Source organism: Triturus cristatus, chromosome 4_1, assembly GCF_964204655.1.
Source record: "Triturus cristatus chromosome 4_1, aTriCri1.1, whole genome shotgun sequence".
Lineage (NCBI taxonomy): Eukaryota > Metazoa > Chordata > Amphibia > Caudata > Salamandridae > Triturus > Triturus cristatus.
Window position 1 is genome coordinate 1,120,080,378 of NC_140585.1, and position 22,086 is coordinate 1,120,102,463.

At 45.3% G+C, this 22,086-nt stretch overlaps 1 protein-coding gene across 2 annotated transcripts in view; it reads left to right on the plus strand.

The window, feature by feature from the left end:
• SRPK2 (SRSF protein kinase 2) overlaps positions 1-22,086 on the plus strand; it is a 727,507-nt gene that overhangs the window by 596,123 nt on the left and 109,298 nt on the right. For both annotated transcript variants that reach the window (XM_085654150.1, XM_085654149.1), the window contains one exon: positions 18,097-18,343. In XM_085654150.1, the coding sequence (XP_085510276.1) occupies positions 18,097-18,343 (247 nt within the window). The remainder of the gene's footprint in view (positions 1-18,096; positions 18,344-22,086) is intronic.

Genomic DNA, 22,086 nt, shown 5'->3' on the forward strand with positions numbered 1-22,086 from the left:
GGGGAGAGGAAAAGATTTAGTCACAGTGCCGCATTATTATTGCTATGGTGGTATTAACCCTGCCTACAGGGAAGGCCCCTACCTGGCACTGCCGATTAATGGCTCTATCATTGTCTGGACCATTTTCCCCTGTAATCATCTCCCATTGGGCTAAAAATTGGTAAGAACGTTTTTTATACAAGTCAAAGGAGCTCGCCTTCAGAGAAATCTTGTATCTGGTCTATCATTTCTCCTGCCTCCAATTCCGGGTCATTTAACCAACTCAATACTATCTGTTTTTATTAGATCTTGGTGTGGCTGAGGTATGGCAGAGCGGAGAATTCGGGGGACTGGGATTGGTACAGGACCATCTGCCTGTTCATACGCGTTGGCTTGGGATTGAGGAGATAAAGGATGGATCTGCACAGGTTGAAAAGTAGGGGGTTGGACAATCATCGTTGGAGGAGGTGAGGCCGGTTGTGCAGGAAGTACAGGATTTGGTGGTCCAGGGGGAAGGGGTGCCAAAGATGCGTGTGGGGGTCGTTCAATAAATAATCTGTCGGTTTCTGAGTCAGCATCATCATGGTGGACCTGGGCTGTCGCCGTTGGCCTAACAACATATTATTTAGATGTTGGCAATCTATGTTCTGGGTCTAAACATTCTATATTTTCCTGAACTTCCTTATCCTTCAATTCCTCGTCCCTCGTCCCCTCTATTGGCCACTGAAATTGGGGATCCCCTTTTGTATATTTGTTCCACAATGCACTATACATGATGGGACAAATACCATGTTTAACATACATTTCAAAATTTGGCGTACCTTTTGGTGGCGCCGGCTGACTTTCTTCTAAAATGCGCTGCTTATCGCAGCAGCAACAACAAAACGTCCATAATTTACTAAACACAGGCATGGTTATAATATATAACTAATAATTCTTCAGACAGAAATTACGAGAGAAACCTCTCACATTGCCTGTGGTATTAACATTTGCAAATGTTAAACAAACAAACAAAAACCGGTTCAATACAATCCTTCCCATTCGTAGTCTTCAACTCCCACCTGTCCATCCTCCGTGATCAAATGATCAATTCCAAATAGCTGTCCGAAAGCCCCAGTCGAGGTCAGCAGCCGCCGGGAAGATCAGTCGAGAAGCCGAAAGAATCACCTAGGCCATGAGAACTAGTCTCTTTAGTTGGTGCGCTCCTTAGTGAAGTTCTTCTCACCAACACAGTCTCCTTCCCCGGTCCAACTGCAGGCCTTTGATGATGCGTCATGTTCGGGTGCCAATTTGTGGAGGTGTGCCTTCTGCCAGACACACTGGTGCAGGGTCACCCTTTGTCCACGGGTTCAAACAAGTAAGGAGAATCGACACTGGAGTGAAGTAAAGATCAGATCATTTATTAACACCCATGAGCGGGGGCCTCGTCCAACAAGCACCAAGAGTTACTCAAGGAGGAAGCACACTGAGCAATGATTACATGGGCTTTTATAGGAAAAGATCACAAACAGGGGACGCCCAATGGTGTAAATAGAGCTTGAGAAAGACCCACTCAATAAGGTAATATAAACACCAACAGCCTTGGTGTTTAAGCAACTTTGAGTCTTGGGGCTGCATAACAAGATACGCTATCTATGTACACTTTATTCATAGATTAACCATTGTCAGGAAACTCTGAGCAAATGCCAACTGTTCTTTTGTGCTGCCTCTGCGTGTATACATATTTTGCATTACCCCAATCTAGTTTCTTTACACACAATTGTGCAAAGGGAGTGCCAAGGACAGAGCAGGGGCTGGCAAAGAGGACAGAGATAACATGGCTGACGCTTAGGTCAACACAGCAACGAGAAGAGATCAGGTTTTACATTTTAACAACCTCTCAATCTTCACTCATCAACACAAAGGGCTCAAAATGCGTAGCTGTGCAACCTGAGACCAACCAGCTGTCCATTCAGAACTACATTCTTATTTAGGTTATCCTTCACCAATTCCTCTATTGGTTGTTCTATTACAGGAACTAGTTACTGTAGCCATCAGTAAGCACACCACCACAACTCTCATCTCAAATTACTGAAATGTTTAAACCACTAACGAGGAAACAAAAGAAACCCCTCCGTAAGAATACTAAGAGTATGAGCTCTCTTAAAAATCCTAGATCAATTCTTAAAATATACCCAATATTCGAGGCATATGAGCTGCAGATCACACACTTAGGATAAGATCGCCATCTGGTGTTGGGCTCGGATGATTGCAGGTTGTTGTTGTCTTCGGAAGAAGCCTTTTGGTCACGAGATAGGTGACTCCTCCTCTGGACAACAGTGCGCATGGGCATCCACTCCATCCTCAGATTGTTTTTTTCCGCCATTGGGTTCGGATGAACTTTTCCACTCCGGCTGAAAACTTCTCAAAATCCAGCTTTCGAAACCAACAACCTTTACAACTCAACGTCGAAATCCAATCGGACCGGTTCCGGATACGGCTCATGGAAAGGACACCTTTTAAAAAATGCGGAGCAAAGTTCCCCCACAGTGACCACCACGAGGTCTGCAACCTGTGCCTCTCGCCGGAACATAACGAATCCAACTGTCCAGCCTGCGCTGCATTCCGTTCCAAGAAAACCATCCGGGACCGAAGAGCTCAACGCCATATCATGGCCAGACCAGCTCCAGAACCAGAGGACATCTTTGCCCAGGATGTCCCGGAAGACGATTCCGAAGACCTCCAAATCTTATCCGAGGCGGACCATTCTGATGACCTCATCACTCCGGGGCAATGAGTGAGTACCATTGCCCTTACCCCAACCCCCCCAAAAAAACATTGGTCAAGACTCCGCTAGCTGGCCCCAGTCGCGACCGAAAATAGTCTTCAGAAGCCCCGCCCTCGGGCCCGGCTCCCCAGAAATATAAGCCTGCAGGTGGCTCGGGCTCGAGCAAACCACATGTTATTGTGCCCACAATACCTTCGGCACCGAAGACTCAACACCTCTCTGCACCGAAGCAGGCTCCGAAACCATAAAGGCCGAAATCTCCACCGGCACCAAAACGTTCTTCGGCACCGAAGTCTCCACCGGCACCGAAAAGTTCTTCGGCACCGAAACCATCGTCGGTACCGAAAAAAGTCCACAAAGACTCTACCGATCACCCAAAACATAGATCGGAACCGAAAAAGTCGGCACCAAAGCCACTTTCGGACAATGAAGAACTTTTTCGCCCGGATCCCACGCAAAAAAGGATTTATATCAATCCAAAAACCGGACATGTCACCGCTGTGCCATACAAGAAAAGGAAGCTGGACACAACACCTCCTCTAGCTCCCATAAAGAAGAAGGACTTCGCCACCTCACCCATTTGTCTTTCCTCTCCTATATCACCTCTCATCCCACCCCCTCTGCCCCCATCTCCTTCTCCTCTACCATCTCCTTCACATACACCACCTCCACAGGATGATGATGATGACATAGGGGGAGGGGGGATCCAGATGACCTTAATGATCCGAATGATCCTTTCACACTCCCGGATACGGCACCCTTAGATGACTGGGCTTACCCTTTACCTGATATTCCTGATCCCACTACATACCCCTCCAAACCCTCCCCTCCTGATGACCACCTAGGGTTTGGACAGCTGATAAACAGGGCGGCGCTTTTCCATGGCATCACCATGCACTCAGATACACCTGAAGAGGACTTTCTTCTAGACACATTTGAGCAGTCGCAAAAATCAGTTCAGATCTTGCCCATGATTAAGGGAGTCATAAAAAAACGCCACAGAGGTTTTTAAAGACCCTGTTAGAGCTAGGGTTCTTAACCCCCGAATTGAAAAAAAATATAGACCGGCCCCACAGGATCCCGCGTACATTAAAGCACAGCTCCCTCTAGACTCTTTAGTCGTTTCAAACGCAAGAAAGTGGGCTAACTCCCAAACAACAGGAGACACACCGCCCCCAGACAAAGAGTCCAAGCTATTCGAGGCCTCAGGCAAAAGAGTTGCAGCACAAGCTGCTAACCTTTGGCGTATTGACAACACACAAGCCCTATTAGCCCGATATGATAGGGCTCATTATTATCAGTTAGCAGATCTTTTACAACACCTGCCAGATCAGTACAAATCCCAGGCCAATGACCTCATCCAAGAGGGAAAACTCATATCTAATGCATCAATCAAATGTGCACTAGACGCAGCGGACACTGCCTCTAGGGTGGTCAACAGAAGCATACTACTTAGACGCCACGCATGGCTACGTATTTCAGGCTTTAAGCCGGAAGTACAAACAACAATTCTTGCTCAACCATTCAACCAAGAGCAACTATTTGGACCCGCAGTAGATACTGCACTAGAGAAGATGAAGAAAGATAACGAGACTGCTAAATCAATGGGAGCATTACAGTCTCCACAACCGTGAGGCTCCTTTCGACGCTCCTTTTATAGGGGAGCCTCCAAAAATGTGGGAACAGACACCTCTTCCACTTTCAAAACCTCCGCACAAACATCCCCTAACAGAGGATATTTTAGAGGAGGATATAGGGGAAACAACACCAAGGGCCGAGGTCGGAGCAATACCAACACCCGCACCTCTCCAGCCACTAAACAGTGACTTGCCCCCACTCCCCCAGACCATTCCACTCCAGTCGGGGGAAGACTCCAACAGTTCCTACCTGTCTGGAATTCCATCACAACAGACAAGTGGGTAAGACAAAGTATCCAGTTTGGTTACTGCCTCGAACTTACAAACACCCCCCCCACACATACCACCCAAACACCGTCCAATGTCACCACACCATCTTACACTCCTCAAACAGGAAATTCGGTCCTTGATTCAAAAACACGCAATAGAACCAGTTCCACTCCAGCATCAGGGTACAGGAGTATATTCTCTATACTTCCTAATTCCCAAAAAGGACGAAACTTTAAGACCCATACTCGACCTCAGACTACTAAACCAGTACATACACTCAGATCACTTCCATATGATCACTCTCCAACAAGTCCTCCCACTACTTCAACAAGGCGACTTCCTTGCCACATTGGACCTCCAGGACGCATACTTTCACATCCCCATGCATCCTGCTCACAGGAAGTGTCTAAGATTTGTGGTAGACGGACAGCACTATCAGTTTACAGTCCTCCCATTCGGAGTAACAACTGCACCCAGGGTATTCACCAAATGCTTAGCAGTTGTGGCAGCGCACCTCAGGAGACAACAAATCCATGTCTTCCCGTATCTCGACGATTGGCTCATAAAAGCCAATACTCTCGACAAATGCGTTCTCCACACTCACCGCACTATTCAAACCCTACACGACTTGGGATTTACCATCAACTATCCCAAATCTCAACTGCAACCCTCCCACATACATCAATAGCTGGGAGCCACCATAAATACGTCCAAGGCCATAGCTTATCCCAGCACAGCCAGGATAGCCAACATACAAAACCTCATCTTAAAATTTCAAACTCAACACTCTCTTCCAGCAAGAGTGTTTATGCAACTGTTAGGCATGATGGCGTCCTGCATCTCCATTGTGCCCCACGCACGACTTCAAATGCGTCCCTTGCAAGAATGTCTAGCACAACAGTGGAACCAGGCTCACGGACAACTTACCGATCTGGTGTTGGTGGATAGTCGCTCACTTAGTTCACTGAAGTGGTGGAACACCATCAACCTGTCCAAAGGGCGACCGTTCTTAGAGCCTCTTCCACAAGTAGTGTTGACGACCGACGCATCTCTCACAGGGTGGGGAGCCCACCTCCTTCACCACACCACTCAGGGCAGATGGACCACTCAACAAAAACTGCTCCATATCAATCACCTAGAACATCTAAGGAACAAAACTGTCCTCATCCGCACAGACAACATGACGACAATGTATTACATACAAAAACAGGGGGGGACACATTCTCTCCAACTGTCCCAACTCGCACAGAACATCTGGAGATGGGCAATTCCCCAAAACATCTACCTGCTAGCGGAACACCTTCCAGGGGTTCACAACCAGGTTGCCGATCTCCTAAGTCGTCAGACACAGCAAATCCACGAATGGGAATTACACCCCAAAGTCCTATTCCCATTCTTCCAAAAATGGGGCCAACCAGACATAGACCTGTTCGCCACATACGAAAACGCAAAATGCCCAACCTTCGCCGCCAGGTTTCCACACTCATAGTCGAAGGGCAATGCAATATGGATGAACTGGTCAGGCAGATTTGCGTACGCTTTTCCGCCTCTCCCACTCATTCCATTTGTGGTACGCAAGCTCAAACAACAGTCTCTAAAACTGATCCTAGTAGCTCCCACTAGGGCACGTCAACCCTGGTTCACGACACTTCTGGAACTATCGCTAGTTCCACATCAAAAACTGCGCCTTTCCCCGGCCCTATTAACCCAGAACCATGGAGAAATCAGACACCCAGATCCACAGCAACTGAACTTGGCAATCTGGCTCCTGAAGTCTTAGAGTTCGGTTACCTCAACCTCCCACCAGACTGTATGAATATCATAAAAGAAGCTAGAAGACCTACTACTAGGGCATGTTATGCTGCAAAATGGAAAAGATTTGCCATTTACTGCACTAACAATAATATACGTCCACTGGATGCTTCCATCCAAAACATTATTTGCTATTTACTCCACTTGCAAAGATGCAATTTAGCGTATTCCTCCATACGTCTACACCTAGCAGCCTTAGCAGCCTACTTACAAAATAGACAACACCTGTCACTATTTAAGGTACCAGCCATCAAAGCCTTTATGGAAGGTCTCAAAAGAATTATTCCTCCAAGATTACCACCTTCCCCAGTGTGGAATCTAAATATTGTTCTAACAAGCCTCACGGGCCCTCCATTTGAACCTATGCATAAATGCGAACTGCAGTTCCTAACATGGAAAGTGGCTTTCCTTATCACAATCACATCCCTGCGAAGGTTAAGTGAGATACAAGCCTTAACTCTTGAAGAACCATTCCTACAACTACATTGTAACAAAGTGGTTCTTAGGACAAACCCAAAATTCCTACCTAAAGTCATTTCCCCTTTCCATCTTAACCAATCAGTCGAGCTACCAGTCTTCTTCCCTAATCCAGACTCAGTAGCTGAGAGAGCCCTTCATACCTTAGATGTTAAAAGAGCCTTGCTTTATTACATCGACAGAACCAAACCTTTTCGCAAAACCAAACAACTGTTGGTTGCTTTCTCTCCACCACATAAAGGCAACCCCATTTCAAAATCCGGTATAGCCAGGTGGATAGTTAAATGTATCCAAATATGTTACCAAAAAGCTAAACGCACTCTTACAGTTCCCCCTAGGGCGCACTCCACGTGTAAAATAGGGGCTTCCATGGCATTCTTAGGGAACATTCCCTTAGAAGATATTTGCAAAGCAGCCACATGGTCTACCACACACACCTTCACTAAACATTACTGTGTTGATGTGCAATCCAAACAACAAGCTTCCGTAGGCCAAGCTGTCCTAAAAACTCTATTCCAAACTGCTGCAACGGATACAGGTGACCAGCGCTAGGGGAGACACTGCTATATAGTCTATCCTAAGTGTGTGATCTGCAGCTCATATGCCTCGAAAGGAATATGCTACTTACCAGTATGCATCTGTTCTTGGCATGTAGAGCTGCAGAGCCACACACGCCCACCCGCCTCCCCGGCACCTGTATCTGTTCCAGCATTGTCTTAATTAGACACTACACATGGACATCCTTTCTCTTTTTTCTTATACACTCCATTTCCCATCATGGCGAAAAACAATCTGAGGATGGAGTGGATGCCCATGCGCACTGTTGTCCAGAGGAGGAGTCACCTATCGCGTGACCAAAAGGCGTCTTCCGAAGACAACAACAACCTGCAATTGTCCGAGCCCAACACCAGATGGCGATCTTATCCTAAGTGTGTGGCTCTACATGCCAAGAACAGATGCATACTGGTAAGTAGCATATTCCTTTTGCTAGGTTTAAATCGGCTACTACCTCTGGCACCTGCACTAAAGAGTTAATTGATCCCTCTTTCTCCCCTGTACCCCTGCAGGAAAACCAGAAGATCTCAATTCCAACTAAAAATAAAGACATCTCTAATTCTTGAACTTAGCTTTACTGGAGTCCCAAGGTTTTTTCACGAGATCTCACTGCACGCTTTTTCTGGGTCTTCCCACATGGCTTCTAGGACAATTTTCGTCAGTTCCTGCTTGATGAATAGTAGCCAATGGATCTTTCTTGCCTTGTTATAGGCAAGTAACTGTTTTAATTCCTCCCTATAATTGAATAGTTCAGGCGTTGACCAGAGTCTGTGCCAAAACCTTAAGGGTTTGATCCCTAATTCATCTTCGATTGGATTTAATCCAAAGTCCAACCTTAGGGGTAGGGTAGGTGTACTTTGCGGAAGGGACAGCAGTTGTCGCATAAATTTGGTTTCAATTTTGGCAATTGCTGTTACCTTCGTGTGACCCCACAACTCCCCGCCATAGAGGACTGCTGCTCTTGCTTGTACTTTGTATATCTCAAGGGCGGGGCTCACTGGCTTCAATGAAGTATTTGACACCTTGAGTATACCACCCGTGAACTGTCCAAGTTTTAGTTGGGATTTAGCAATTTGCGGTCCCCATGACATATTTTCTTGTACTAGAACCCCAAGATAGGTGAAGGTAGTTACCCTTTCCAGGTTCCCTTTGCCCAAGGTCGGAGTCGAACGTGTAGATGCCGCGGGATTAAATATCATGTATTTAGTTTTGTCGACATTAATCTCTAGTCCTAGCAGACTACAGAAATCCCGAAAGCCGTCCAGTATCCGTTGAATCCCCATGGGGGACTTGGAGAGCAAGAGGGTATTGTCAGCAAACATGATTGCAGGTACCCTCCTGCCCGCCAGTAGCGGAGCATCATTATTTGGCACCTCGTTCAGAGATGGGATTAGGTCATTAACATATAGGCAGAAGAGGGTTGGGGCCAATACACAGCCCTGTCTCACCCCTCTTCTGACCGGGAACCTAGGGGACAGTGCACCATTCCTCCCACACCTAACCTGGGCAAAGTTCTCATCATGGAGCCTCGTTAGGATGTTCAAAATTTGCGGTACCCAAATCCCGGAGCACGGCCCACAGTTTCCTCCGTGGTACAAGGTCAAAAGCGGACCGAAGGTCCACAAAGACCATATATAAGCTGCCTCCCTCCATCTTGACAGTTTTCCAGTATAAAGGAGCAGCCGGAAGATCTGGTCCATGGTTGAAATATTCTTTCTGAACCCCGCCTGGAAGGGACTCAGGACATCATGGTCCTCCATCCATTCCAGGAGGTGGTTCAGAACAAGTCGTACAATCAGGTGGCATCAAATTACACCAGCCTTGTCCTGAGATCTCACCCACTTTTATAGGCACGCCCTACTTTTGCAGCGTGAATCTTTTCTGGATTCACTATGCTGTGCATCATTCCGCCATCTAGTGGTTGGGTCCGGAATTGTAGTATTTCTTCTCTTTTGTTGGTGGGCGTCGACGTAGTACCATTTGGTGCCCTTCTGTGACGTCAACGGGCTTCCTCCGGAAGCTCCCACCACTGGTAGCCATCTTCAGATTATTTTTTTCCGCCGTTGGGTCTGGATCGATACTGAGGAGCTCCCAAGATTGGAGAAAAGAATTGAGGAAAAAATCGGTAGGAGGGTATCTTCCACCTTCAACTTTAAATCAAAGACGACCACAGTTCGACGAAGGAAGAAAAACAAGATATTCGACGACGATCGGAGAATGCGCATGCAGGGGGCTCCCTGTGCGTGTTAATGGACAAGACGCCATTCAAGTTTTGTAAGAACTGTCACCACAAATACGCTCAAAAGGATCAGCACCCGGTCTGCAACCTGTGCCTACGGCAGGACCATCAGAGCGACGGCTGCAACGCCTGCTCTGTCTTAACCCCGAAGACGTTTAGGATGAGAGAGAGGCAGTGACGAGCAAATTACAACATGCAAGGCCAAGGACCACCGCCATCGCTGTGAGACCTGGGCCTCTCCAGTGAGGAGGAAGATAACGTCGCCGAAGGGCCAGAAGGCGACGAGGACAGAAGTTTTGGTCGTGGAAGTCGAGAAGAAGACTTTGAAGGAGGTAAGAGTCGTTGACCTCGAAAAAAAGTAGAAGAGACTCTAGACCTCCGAAGGGATCCTTGGCGTCGAAGCATTCAGTGACCGCAGATGCATCCAAACAAAAACAGACCGTAGGATCCTTAGATTAGGACTCCAGAACGGCAAAGGTCCTCGAAAAAACAAGGACGTCGAAATACAGTCTGGAAAAGGACGCCTCGGCGTCGAAAAAGGAGAGGCCCAAACAAACCTCGATGACCGAATCGGCGTCGACAGCAGAAAAAAGGAAAGCAGAAAATCTCGACCCCGAAACACACGTGGCCGAGATAGAGGAGAAGACAAAGATACTCGAAGCCGAAATGGCTAATATCCTTCAACGGAAAAAAGACTTTGACGAAAGCTTGAAGCAATTCAAGATACCACCAAAAACAAAAAATATGGAAGGCGAAAAGGTCTTCGAAGAACCAATTCCGTCAAAAAACCTCAAACCGATCGAAGAAGAGGAAGATTCAGTCTTCTTCGGGGAAGACGTCGAGGAAGACGAACAAACATGTCGAATCGGTAAACTCAGAGAATCAAGCCCTCCAATGGCAAGATTGTGACGCCGAATCTTCTGAGGCGGCTGCGGAATCGTATCCTTCGAGGACATCACCCCCAGATGACATCGGCATGTACAATCAAGTGATTAAAAAAGCTGCAGAAACTTATTATGTTCAGCTAGAGGACGATAAACCTCAGCCATGTTTTTTATTAGAGACACTGATGCCTACACAATCTAGAAATCAATTCCTCCCAATGCTGCGGAGTGTCTTAGACCAGGGGAAAGAGGCATTTAAAGAGCCTGCTGCATGCAAGGCTATAACACCAAGAGCAGAAAATAAGTTTAATACTTCTCTGAAGACCCTATATACGTCAGGGGATCAGTGCCAGCTGACTCTATCATTGCCTCAACATGAAGTAAAAAGGCTAATGTGCGAACTACAGTGGTATTACCTCCAGACAAGGAGAGCAAGAGGATGGACCTCGTAGGAAGGAAGGTTGAATGAAGCGCTGCTAATTAATGGTGCATAGCTAATTCAAATGCATTGTTGCTAATTCAATGCACCATAACACTTGATAAGGAAGTAACAGGACATCTTAAATAGAAGGAACATTCTCAAATTGCTCAAATACTTCCCTGATTTAAATCAGTTTAATACTGAGGACTGAGACTATTGAGCTCGTAGGCGGGTTCGTCCTTCTGGACAAATATTCCATGAAGGTCCCTTGGAGAAATATGGAAGTTCTAGATCTTGTTCTGAAACACAAGAAAATATTCCTCTCATAGGTGATCATTATTTCCAAGTCAATCCAAGCCGAACACCCGAAACCTTTCAACCACCGCAATACTGAGTTCATGAAGGCCAAATATACTTCTAATTTGATCCTTAAAAGCCACCCAGGGGCTAACGCTACCTGCCCTCCAATAAATGATCTAACCATTAAATGCTTGCAGAGAACAGAGAAACTTGTGCACTTTCACCAAAACACAAGCTAATCCTAACATAAGGGAGAGGACTGGAACTTGCTCACAACAACCCTTAATCAACGCAGGAAACATGTATGGTAGTAATGAAGCCCTTTATCAGAGGACCCATTTGGGCCGACCCATGTCGACAGTTAACCTAGGTGATAAGATTTAAGCCCTAACCTTGCTCTCCTGGAAAGTCGCTGGCCTGTCAAAACTATTTACAGATGCTGAACCCTGCTCTTTTTTGGCAAAGAATGATATTATTTGCATTCCTGCTCTTTTTTGGCGATGAATGATATTATTTGCATTCAAGAATCGTGGCAATGCGATTCACCTGCTCTCTCAGGTTATCACAGCTATCATATACATTTAATATGAAAGGGAAAGATGGGGGTGGAACAAAAGTAGGCTTATGCATCTTTATCTCAAACTCACTTGATTGCACAGCCATCTTTTTAGACACGGTGCGAAAAGATTCAAGCAATCGAGCTTAATTGGAAACATGGTAGGAGAGGCCTATGTCCAGTCTACTTTTCTTAAACGTATGTTTGCATCCTGACAGTCTAAAATGATGGCTATAAAGAAATAGCTTTCGATCCTTAATACGCTTGTCATTGGGCAGTCGAATGAGTTTACTATGCTAAATTTGGCTTGTAATACTGCGGATGATCCAGTGCATGCCCACACAGATTACATATGGGGGATTCCAACTGTGTTCCCCTCTCACCAACGTAGAGATCTGCAAGCTACTAAACAGTTTACACTCTTTCAATCTTCGTTCGCTCAATGGCAGGCTTCTGTGACACATCCCTATGAAATACACACATTTTTTCAAGTTAGCCAGACGCTGTGTTAGTCAACACCTTTGTCTCAGCTGGGCACTTTCATTATTTTATTTCCATTAACACCATTGCAAAAATTCATAGTGATCATGCTGCTCAACAGGCACAAGCTTCTCATTTTCCACTTAAACTTCAAACTTACCAGTTCTAGCAGGAACCTATAATTTAAAGCACCTCTCCTCGATTACCACTGTAGGCGATATAATTAACCATTGGTTTGCCAAAGGGAATAACCAGAGCTTTAGACACACTCTCTGTACCCCCAGAAATCTAATTCAGGTACTTGTTTCACATTGGGTGCCAATCGTCTGCACTCTTGGTTCAATCACGAGCTCAGATCTCCAAAGAGTAACTTAAACAGGCTTTATTGACAAAATAGAACCCTCCCTTTTGACTTAAGCAAATTAAGCATATGACAGCAGTAAAAAAAATAAGCATGTCAGGTTCTCCAAATGTTGTTGACAGTTTATAAATACATTGGATTCACAACATACACTCAAATTGAGTAACACCATTTCAGAACCAACTTGGGTTACCCATATTGAGACATTATAAATTGACCAGGTCAAGGGCTGACGTTTCACACCCACTTACGTGGCCTCTCTCGTGGAGAAGAGTGTAGTGCAGACCGAAAAGAAACTCAAAACCCATCTGCTTGCCCAATTGATTTCCAAATATTTTATTTAAACACAACTCTGACTACCGGGCTCTGACTCTCGCAAGCCTATTCACTTATGCATTTGAAACCCAGATTGTTTCTATATCGTAGCAGGGGTCTATCCTTCATCTAATCTTCAAGAAAGGTGACCTTTCCACACCTTTGAATTACAGGTTGATTGCACTACTTTTCATAGAAGCCAAATATTGCGCTCAAATCCTCTTAAAAGAATTAGAATCTTGGGCAGAATCCAACAACTTAATATCGTCCACACAAACCGGCTTTTGGCGCTCTTGTAATACTGCCAATAATATCCTTAGTCTCTCATTGTTAATTCATGCATCACTTAAGGTAAAAAGGTCCAGTCAGTTTGCCTGTTTTATAGATTATACAATGGCGTTCAATGGAGTGGAACGCTCAATTCTCTGGTTCAAACGTCAAACATGGGGAATTTTGCCCCCATTCAGTCTTCATACAGGAACACCTGGTTTCAAGTTAAACACACACACAATGGGTATATTTCCATCAAAATAAAAACCAGTAGAGGCCTTAAACAGGGCTGTTTGCTAGCAACCCTGCTTTTTAATGTATACAAAGCAGGTTTGCGTGCTGCTGTTAAGGCCCAAGGGTACCATCCTCCTAAGCTTGCCTCTTTGTCTCTTCAGTCTCTGCAATATTCAGACAACACAGTGATCTTAGATCACAGGGCTACTCAAATCCAGAAAGCCCTGAATGCCTTACATATTTATAATTCCACCAATAAATTAAGAATTACTTTAAAGAAATGTGCTGTGCTAGTTTTCAGTAACAAGCACTGTCAGTTGAGCATGTGGATTGGGTAAACCACTATAGCGAGACTTGGGTGCATCTGATGGTTTCCTTGAAGATAATGGCAATGCCTCCACCTTGTTCGTTGGTGTGGTCTCAGTGTATCATCTTGTAGCTGTCGGGAGTGGCGATGTCGGGGTTCGAGGAGGAGTTGAGCTATGTTTCTGTGATGAAGGCAACATCAGTGGCGAGGGTGGTGATGGTGTCCCAGATTTCTGTGGTGTGTTTGCTGATGGAGTGGGCGTAGAGCATGATGCATTGGAGTGGTTCCAAGTTGTTTGTGATCTTCTGGGCAGGAGTGGCGTGAGATCCTTCGTAGGTTGTGTTGCAGGAGAAGTGGCAGTGTCGACAGGTCCTTTGGTTGATGAAGCAGCTGTAGTTTTGGTGTCTAGGGTCCAGGTCAAGGAGTTCCATGGCGGTGTAACAGCAGATAGTGGGAGGGCCAGGGGTCCTGGCGCTGGACGCGGTCCAGGACTCGGATGTGTGCAGACGGGCTTGCCTTTGGTACGACTGTGCAGTGTCCTCCATTTGTAATGCTGGGAGGTGGGAGTGACTATCAGGAGGGCAGGGATTGGGAGACTGTGGAAAGCGGGGAAAAAACGGCTGGAGCAAAACCAACACAACAACATATGAAGAAAATAAAAGAGAAACTAGATGGAGTGGTAGCCCGGGGATGTCCGAATCAGTGGTCCCTGGGACCGAACCAACGTCCTTGAGGCTGGCAACGAGGAGCAGACTCACAGGGCTGAGCGGCAGGAGAGCAGAATAGCGGTGCCCTGACCAGGAGGTTGGAGGCTGCTCCTTTATTAGCATACTAAAATGCAACTGAAAACTTTAACCCATACAATGGATTTGTAAATGTTTAGTTTAAAAAAAATACTCAGCGCTGCGTTTTCACAAAACCTAGCACCAAGCTACCTTTTCTCACCAATGTCTAAGACAGTCAGACATCTTTTTTTTGCCTACGTTTTTTATTAGTTCCACTCTTCGAATTTTAATATGCTTGCCAGCATATAAACGTTATTCAACAAGCTGTTGCTTGTGTGGTTATAAGTCTGAATCACTAACTTGTGCCATATGCTTAAGCCACTCTTGGCAGTCGTTATGCGAAAGAGTCTGTGAGTTATGCATTGAGTTACAAAAATGAGAAAATGTCATATTGCTTGGTTAAGTACATGAATGTGGCCATTCATCTGCTTGGTTCGAGAAAGTACTCACTAAGGCTGTCTTTTCGTGGTGAACTGCTCTTTTACAGGCTGAGATAGTTTTGAATGCAATGTCAGCACATTTTTTACCTTTGAGAACATTTTGAAATAGAACTTGATTTAAGTTAGAAATAATACATTCTCTGAAATGAAATTTTATATATATGATTCAATAGACACATTGTTTTAATTTCTGTATTGATGTTTTAAAGATGCCTTACTGATATGCATTATCAGAGGCCTATCAGCTGTGTGATGGCTTCGTTTATTTTAGGTATTGTTGGAACATTTCCACTTTATTCAGTTTTTTTCTTTTACCCACTGTACTGTTGAATGTATTTTTTATTGTTTTAATTAACTGAAATAAAGGCTTCTAATACTGGTCCTTCAAATGGCTTCTCCTGGTGTAGCTGTTGCAGACCATGCCAATGCTTCCCCAGACCCTGCGAGAGAAAAGCCAAAGGTCATACGTTTTTGCTCCATAACAGAGCTGCTATCCTCAATCCCTGATCACAACTCAATAACCCGATTCCACAGTTCACCAATGTTGCATTATGAGCCTGTTATGTCCAAATCACTTATCATCAAACATGATTCCTCCAAAATGCCTATAAACAGGTAACCCATAAATGCAGTTAGTAATAGTCAATGCTGCTTTGGATGGAGGCCTACCTAATTATCATCTTCGTTAAAGAGGAACAAGGCTTGGATAGCATTAGACCTCTTAGTAGGCTGGGGCCATAGCCATTAACCAACGCATAAGGCTTACGGGGGAGAAATGTTAGAGGAGAGTAGCACACTATGCTTTGAAAGGTCACATGGATAACTAGTCTTGATGGATAGATAACCTCACTGGCTGTTGTGGTACACAACATAACACTGTCACCAGTTCCTAGTGCTCCTCCCCAGAGATCATCATCATTGTAGACATTTTACAGATCAGACTGCATATCTGGGTACCAGCACACCGCTCGGAGACAGCTCTCTACATGTGCAAGAAATGGTTCTCTTTCTACGCTATTGGTTAAATTGCAAAAACATGCAACAGTTTGCAGCACTGTTTATGCCTCCGTTGCAAATCATTTTACCTCCATTGTGTTAGTGAAGTAGCAGATGATGTCAGTGAATAGTCAAGGCTGCCGCTGATTGGCAATCAAGCTGGGACAGTAATGTTGATAGAAAAAACTATAGTGGCTTCATGGTCTCACCTACCAACAGGAAGACATTGGTATGTGTCTCCTGCATCCTTGGTCTTTGGTTTGCTTCCCAGTGGTACTTCCCAAGTCGCTGCCAATATACACTGGTGTTGCCAGCCTTCAGAATGCAGTCTTGACCGCAAGTCTGCAACTGGACTAGAAATGTAAAGGAAGGGAAGCAAGGGTGGAGTCAACCAATTTCCCACCCTTAGCGAAAGGTAATTCAGGTCCGCCAATAAAACAAGCATTGGCATAGCCAATAGGTCTCGCTTTTGGGACCTTCTAAGTATTTAGTTATGCAGCACAATATCCTTGGTGCAACCACATCAACTGTTGCGTGGCTAAACACTTATAAGGTCCCAAAGGCGAGACCTATTGGCTATGCCAATGCTTGGTGTGGTTATGTGGGTGCGGTTCTGGGTGCTGGTGCGGTTGTGGGTGTGCGTGTGTGGTTGTGTGTGTGTGACAGTAATACTAAAAGCATATCAAAATAAAGGAACACAAACATCGAGTTTGTGGAAAGAGAAAGCACATTGTAAGTCAAAGGGGCGCAGCAAAGCAATAACACAACAACATGTTCTTTGATGTTTGATGTTCTTTGAACAAGAACATCAAAGGGGCACCGCGAAAGTGATCGTGGGCACTTAATGAGTATGATGAGGTTTGCCATATGGTGCCTCTGCTCCTAAGCGCGCACACGCGCACATGCACTGTAGCTCTAGGCTGGCCATGGTAGCATTTTTTGAGCCCTCACTAAAAGTCTCGCCAGACCAGTGCATGTGCTGGGTCAGGTGAGACCTAAAAACTGCCTTCTTACTTCTACCTCTGTTCTCAATTTGTAATTTGTCTCATTGGTAAATTCAACAAGAAGCATAAGGAATGCCCATGGAGACAGGGTACCTTGATTACAAATGGCGGGGAAAAGAGAAGGTCACCGCCCTCCACCTAGGTCTTTTTCATTCCATTACCAAGAAAACCATTTGTAATTTTCTTGCTATCACTAGCTGTAATGTCGTCCTGTGGCGCGCACTATAACATTTGGTGGATGCAACAAAAGAGTTTTTTTTGCGATTGGAGCCTCTGCTGAAATAGCATAGAAGGCAGTTCCTACCATGCTGACTTCTTATTCCCTGGAATCAGAACAGATGACTAGATATTTCCCCCTTTAGTCATCCTTCTGATTAGACTTCGAGGTAGCCATTCCATCAAAGGCTAAACATTTCCTTACCATGCTGCTTTACGGGCAGCCAGGAGCATGTATAAGGTAGAACAGCTCTTACATAGGGTTTAGAAGCCTAGGAGCTTCCCCTTGTGACCATCATCAGTAGGCCATCTCTGACGTCATTGAATAAATTGTGAGAGTGTTTCACAGTCCAGTCCGTGTTGGGACTTGAGCTTTCCAGTATTGGCGACGGTAACAGGGTAGATGCTCAGTTTCTGTTGATTGTTTGAAACTGTATTCGCACTTGTGCGATTCAACTACTACTGTGTGCGGTCGAAAAACTCAAGTGTAAACCAGCGAAATTGGGGTTGTTCACAAAAAATACCCTAGTTCTGTTTTATTTATTTTGAAGCACATAAGATGGCACAGTACTTTATTGCTGGTTTAATCGCTCCACTGTTTTAAGATGATCTGAAAGTAGTATAAAATACTATGCTCTTCTGAATTACAGTAATTCTGTTCCCATAACAAACTTAATAGATACTTTTATTTTAATAAACTATCTTTTATACTTTTATTTGCTAATCAGTAATGCACTTTCATTTTATGAGATGCTTCACGTGAGTTAATGCTCATTTTTTTCTTTTAATAGTGTGGTAAAATTTCCAAAAATAAAAAAAAAAAACTGAAAAAAAAGCAGAAGAGGCAAGCTGAGCTACTTGAGAAGCGCCTGCAAGAGATCGAAGAATTAGAGCGTGAAGCGGAGAAGAAAAAGATTGAAGAAAATATAACGTCTTCTACACCATCAAATGAGCAAGAAGATGAATTCCATTCGGAGGTCAAACTTAAAACAGCAGGTTTACTCGAAGATGCGGATGACGAGCCGGAAAATGAGTCTGGTTAGTTATATCTTGCTATTAGTGGAGTTATTGTGAGCAATTTGTTTTATCCATGTTATGTTTTGTAGCTCCACTGTGAACTAAAAAAACCTATCTTATCACTACATTACATTATCGAAATTGAATTTTCCATCTGATTATTTAAGCATTCTGTCTATTGCGTTAGTTTGGCTGCTGCATGCATCTGCCAAATAGTGCCATAAGTCCCATCTTTCCTATATAGACTGCATAAAGGCCATAAGCCGGACTCAAGAGTTTATGTATAAACTAATGCTCTTTTTTCTCTTACAACATAGGAAGATAGTTGCAGGCATCATACGATACAGTGTCACAATACTAATATTGCAGCAACAAAAAAAGTGAAGCTTTCCACTTGTAGAAAGTTGGTCAAAGTAACAAGGGCGTAGAGGGAGAAAAATAGGCGAAACAAGGAATAAGGAAGCAGGCTAGTAAAGCTATGGGCCTGGGATCCAGTGGATAAGCGGCTATCTCCCCATGCTCGTCGTAGTTGGGCCCAGAAAGGTGGGCTGAGTGGCATATCCATGGTACAGGGAGCGCAAACAATCCGCTATGTGGTGATCATGGCTGCGCCAGCTATTTACGCCACATGTGGCTTTTCAGTGAGCAGGGGGACGAGACAGGGTTGTCCCTTGTCCCCCCAGCTCTTTTCCCTGGCAATGGAACCTCTGGCCCTGCGACTTAGCAGGGACAAATCTGGGGCATTCCGCTGCATGAGGGCACACACAGTGCGGATGATGTGTTTATCTACATGCAGGATATTTGAGAAAGCATAGATGGGATACAGTCTGTGCTGCAGGAATTTTGAGCTGTTTCAGGACTAGCTGTGAATTGGGCCACTTACATCCGGACTGCCCCCGTCAGTATTATGTGGTTGACTCATATTCGGTGTTTTGGGAACCACACACATTCCGCTACTTCAGGATTAACATACATCATGGGACCCAAGATATAATCAATGGCAATCTCACTAGAGCAATAGCCTCCCTACGGCCTCAGATGGCGTTCTGGGGTACACTACCACTCACGGTGCAGGGCCGAGTCTCCTTGACAAAGATGGTGATGCTGCCGAGGCTGCTGTACTTTTTTTTGACTGAACATGCAAAAACAGATATTCCAAATCTTTTTTTCCTTATCTTTTTATTAAACAAACATCGACATATCATCATTTAAATCAGCACAGTGCAGATACATGCATGCAAGACGACGCAATGCAATAGCAAATTACATGCAGTGAAAGCTTTCAAGGAGCAAGCAAATCGTCAAGCTCAATACTCTGTGGGGGAATGCAAATATCTCCACGATAGGAGTTCTACTGTGACCAGATGCCGGCCCATTTCCTGGGGCAGCTTCGGGCCGTAAACACTGTCTTTTCTCTGAACATACACCAGTCCATATTATTCTCCCAAGTTTCCAGAGTAGGAGGGGCTACTGCTCACCAGGCCTGAGCAATGTTTCTTTTTGCCAGCATGAAGCCCAAAGTAGCCCATTGTGTTTGGTAGGTGTTAAGATCGGTTGGCTCCCATATGTTTAGTAGACATCTGTGTGCTTCAGGGTAAATAGTAACAGTAAGGACAGTACTCATCACTTCGTGTACCTCCCTTCAATACTTTTGGATTAGAGTGCATTCCCACATAATGTGCATGAACGTGCCAGTGAGGCCACATTTCCTACGACAGTCTCCTGTTTCGGCTCTCCCCATCAGTACCAGCCGGGGGCCGGTCATATATACTCGGTGCAGGATTTTAAGCGGGACTAGCCGTAATCGAGCCGAAATGGCCATCATTCGAGTCGAAGAAATCGCCTCCTGCCAATCCTCATCATCCATTTCGATCTCATCTGCCACCCACTTCTGCCTCAAAGTTGAGAGAGGATCGTCCATGTGGTTTATTAATTTATTGTAGATTAGCGAAATGGTCTTATCTGGGACATGGCCATCCAGTATTCTGTCCTCTATCGGGGATGAATCTGGAAGGGACGTACCTTTTGGGATGAGGGAATGTAGTGCATGACTAACCTGATTGTATCGAAAGAGCTCCGCATCAGCAAGCTCGTGTTGAGCCTGGAGGGCAGCAAAAGGTTTTACTCCTCCCTTCTCCCACATATCCTTGATTTGTGATACGCCAATCATGTCCCATTTGTTAAACCCTTTCGAGGACCACAGATTACCAAGTTGTGCAGAGTCCCATAAGGGGGTAGCTTATGTCAATTTACATTCCCATCCAAGGGATTTATTTGCGGCATGCCACACCTTAACGGAGTGTCCAGTGGGCCCTGTGAATCTGGAACAGTTTGGTGTCGAATAAAGGGATCGGTTATAGTTTCCTCCGGGGAGGAGCCACTTGTACATCTTGAAGCCCGGGTTGTTAAGGTATCCATATGTGCTATGGTTGATAGCTGCCAGGTGCGCAGTCCAGTAATACTTTTTTATGTCAGGTAGACTGATGCCACCATCGTACCATTTTAACATGAGTTTACCCAAGGCTATACGCGGGAACCGTTCCATAGCAGGTCCCTCTGAAGGTATTTGATTTCTTTGAAATATTTCGAGGGGACTGGATCAAGTGAGTTCTGCAAAACATAAAGAAAACGAGGTAGGGACATCATTTTAAAAAGAGCTGCCTTGCCCAAGAGGGGAAGGGACTTCCAACTGGCAATGTCTCGCTTTAGGCAGAGCAACGGAGGGAGGAGATTTTTTTCATATCGAAGTGTAGGATCTAGGGAGAGAAATATACCCAGGTACTTGAAACCTGTGGCACTAATCTGAATGGGGCAGTTGTTGGACAGGGCGGGGGGTCTCCCCGAAGGACATAGAGGTGGGATTTAGCCCAGTTAATCCCAAAACCAGAATATCTACTGAACACGGCTAAGATGTCCAGAACTGCAATTAAAGACTTTTTGGGCTCTGTTAAGTAAAGTAATATGTCATCCGCATAGAGCGAGATGCGATCTTCCCATTCAGGTGACCACCGCATACCACGAACAACCAGGTCTTGGCGGATCCATGAAGCCAAAGGTTCCAGCGCCAGAGCAAAAAGAGGGGGAGAGAGAGGGCATCCTTGGCGGGTGCCCCGGCTCAAGACAAAGGAGTCCGACTTTTTCTTATTCACCACGACTTGTGCCATTGGGTGCAAATATAGGAGACGGATCCATCATATAAATTCCTGGCCGAACCCCAGCTTTCGGAGAACCGCTATGAGGTAAGGCCATTTAATAGTATCGAATGCCTTGGTGGCATCAAGGAAAACTAGGACAGCCAGATCAAGGATCGTATCCGCTCTGCCTAGAACGCCGTGGTCACGACGCAATTTTAATGCTGTGTTCCTGTGCGGTATGAAACCAGACTAGTCTGGGTGTACCAGTCCCGAAATTACATTAGACGGTTGGCTAGGACTTTGGCAAGGATCTTTGGTTCGGCGTTGAGGAGGGAGATCAGCCTGTAGGAAGTGCAGTCTGTTTTGGGCTTGCCTTCCTTGTGTATGGTTACTACGGTGGCTATACGTTGGTCAATTGGCAGCGCACCTATTTCTCTACTTTCCTCAAACATGCTTTTGAGATGAGGGGACAGTTTGTCGGGGCTGAGCTTGTATAATTCTATTGAGATGCCGTTTGGGCCAAGAGCTTTTCCCGATTGTAGTGACCTGATAGCTTGCGCTATCTCATCTGCCGTCAGAGGGCTTTCTAATAGGTGCTGTTCCGCTAAGGAGAGAGTGGGGAGTTTGATG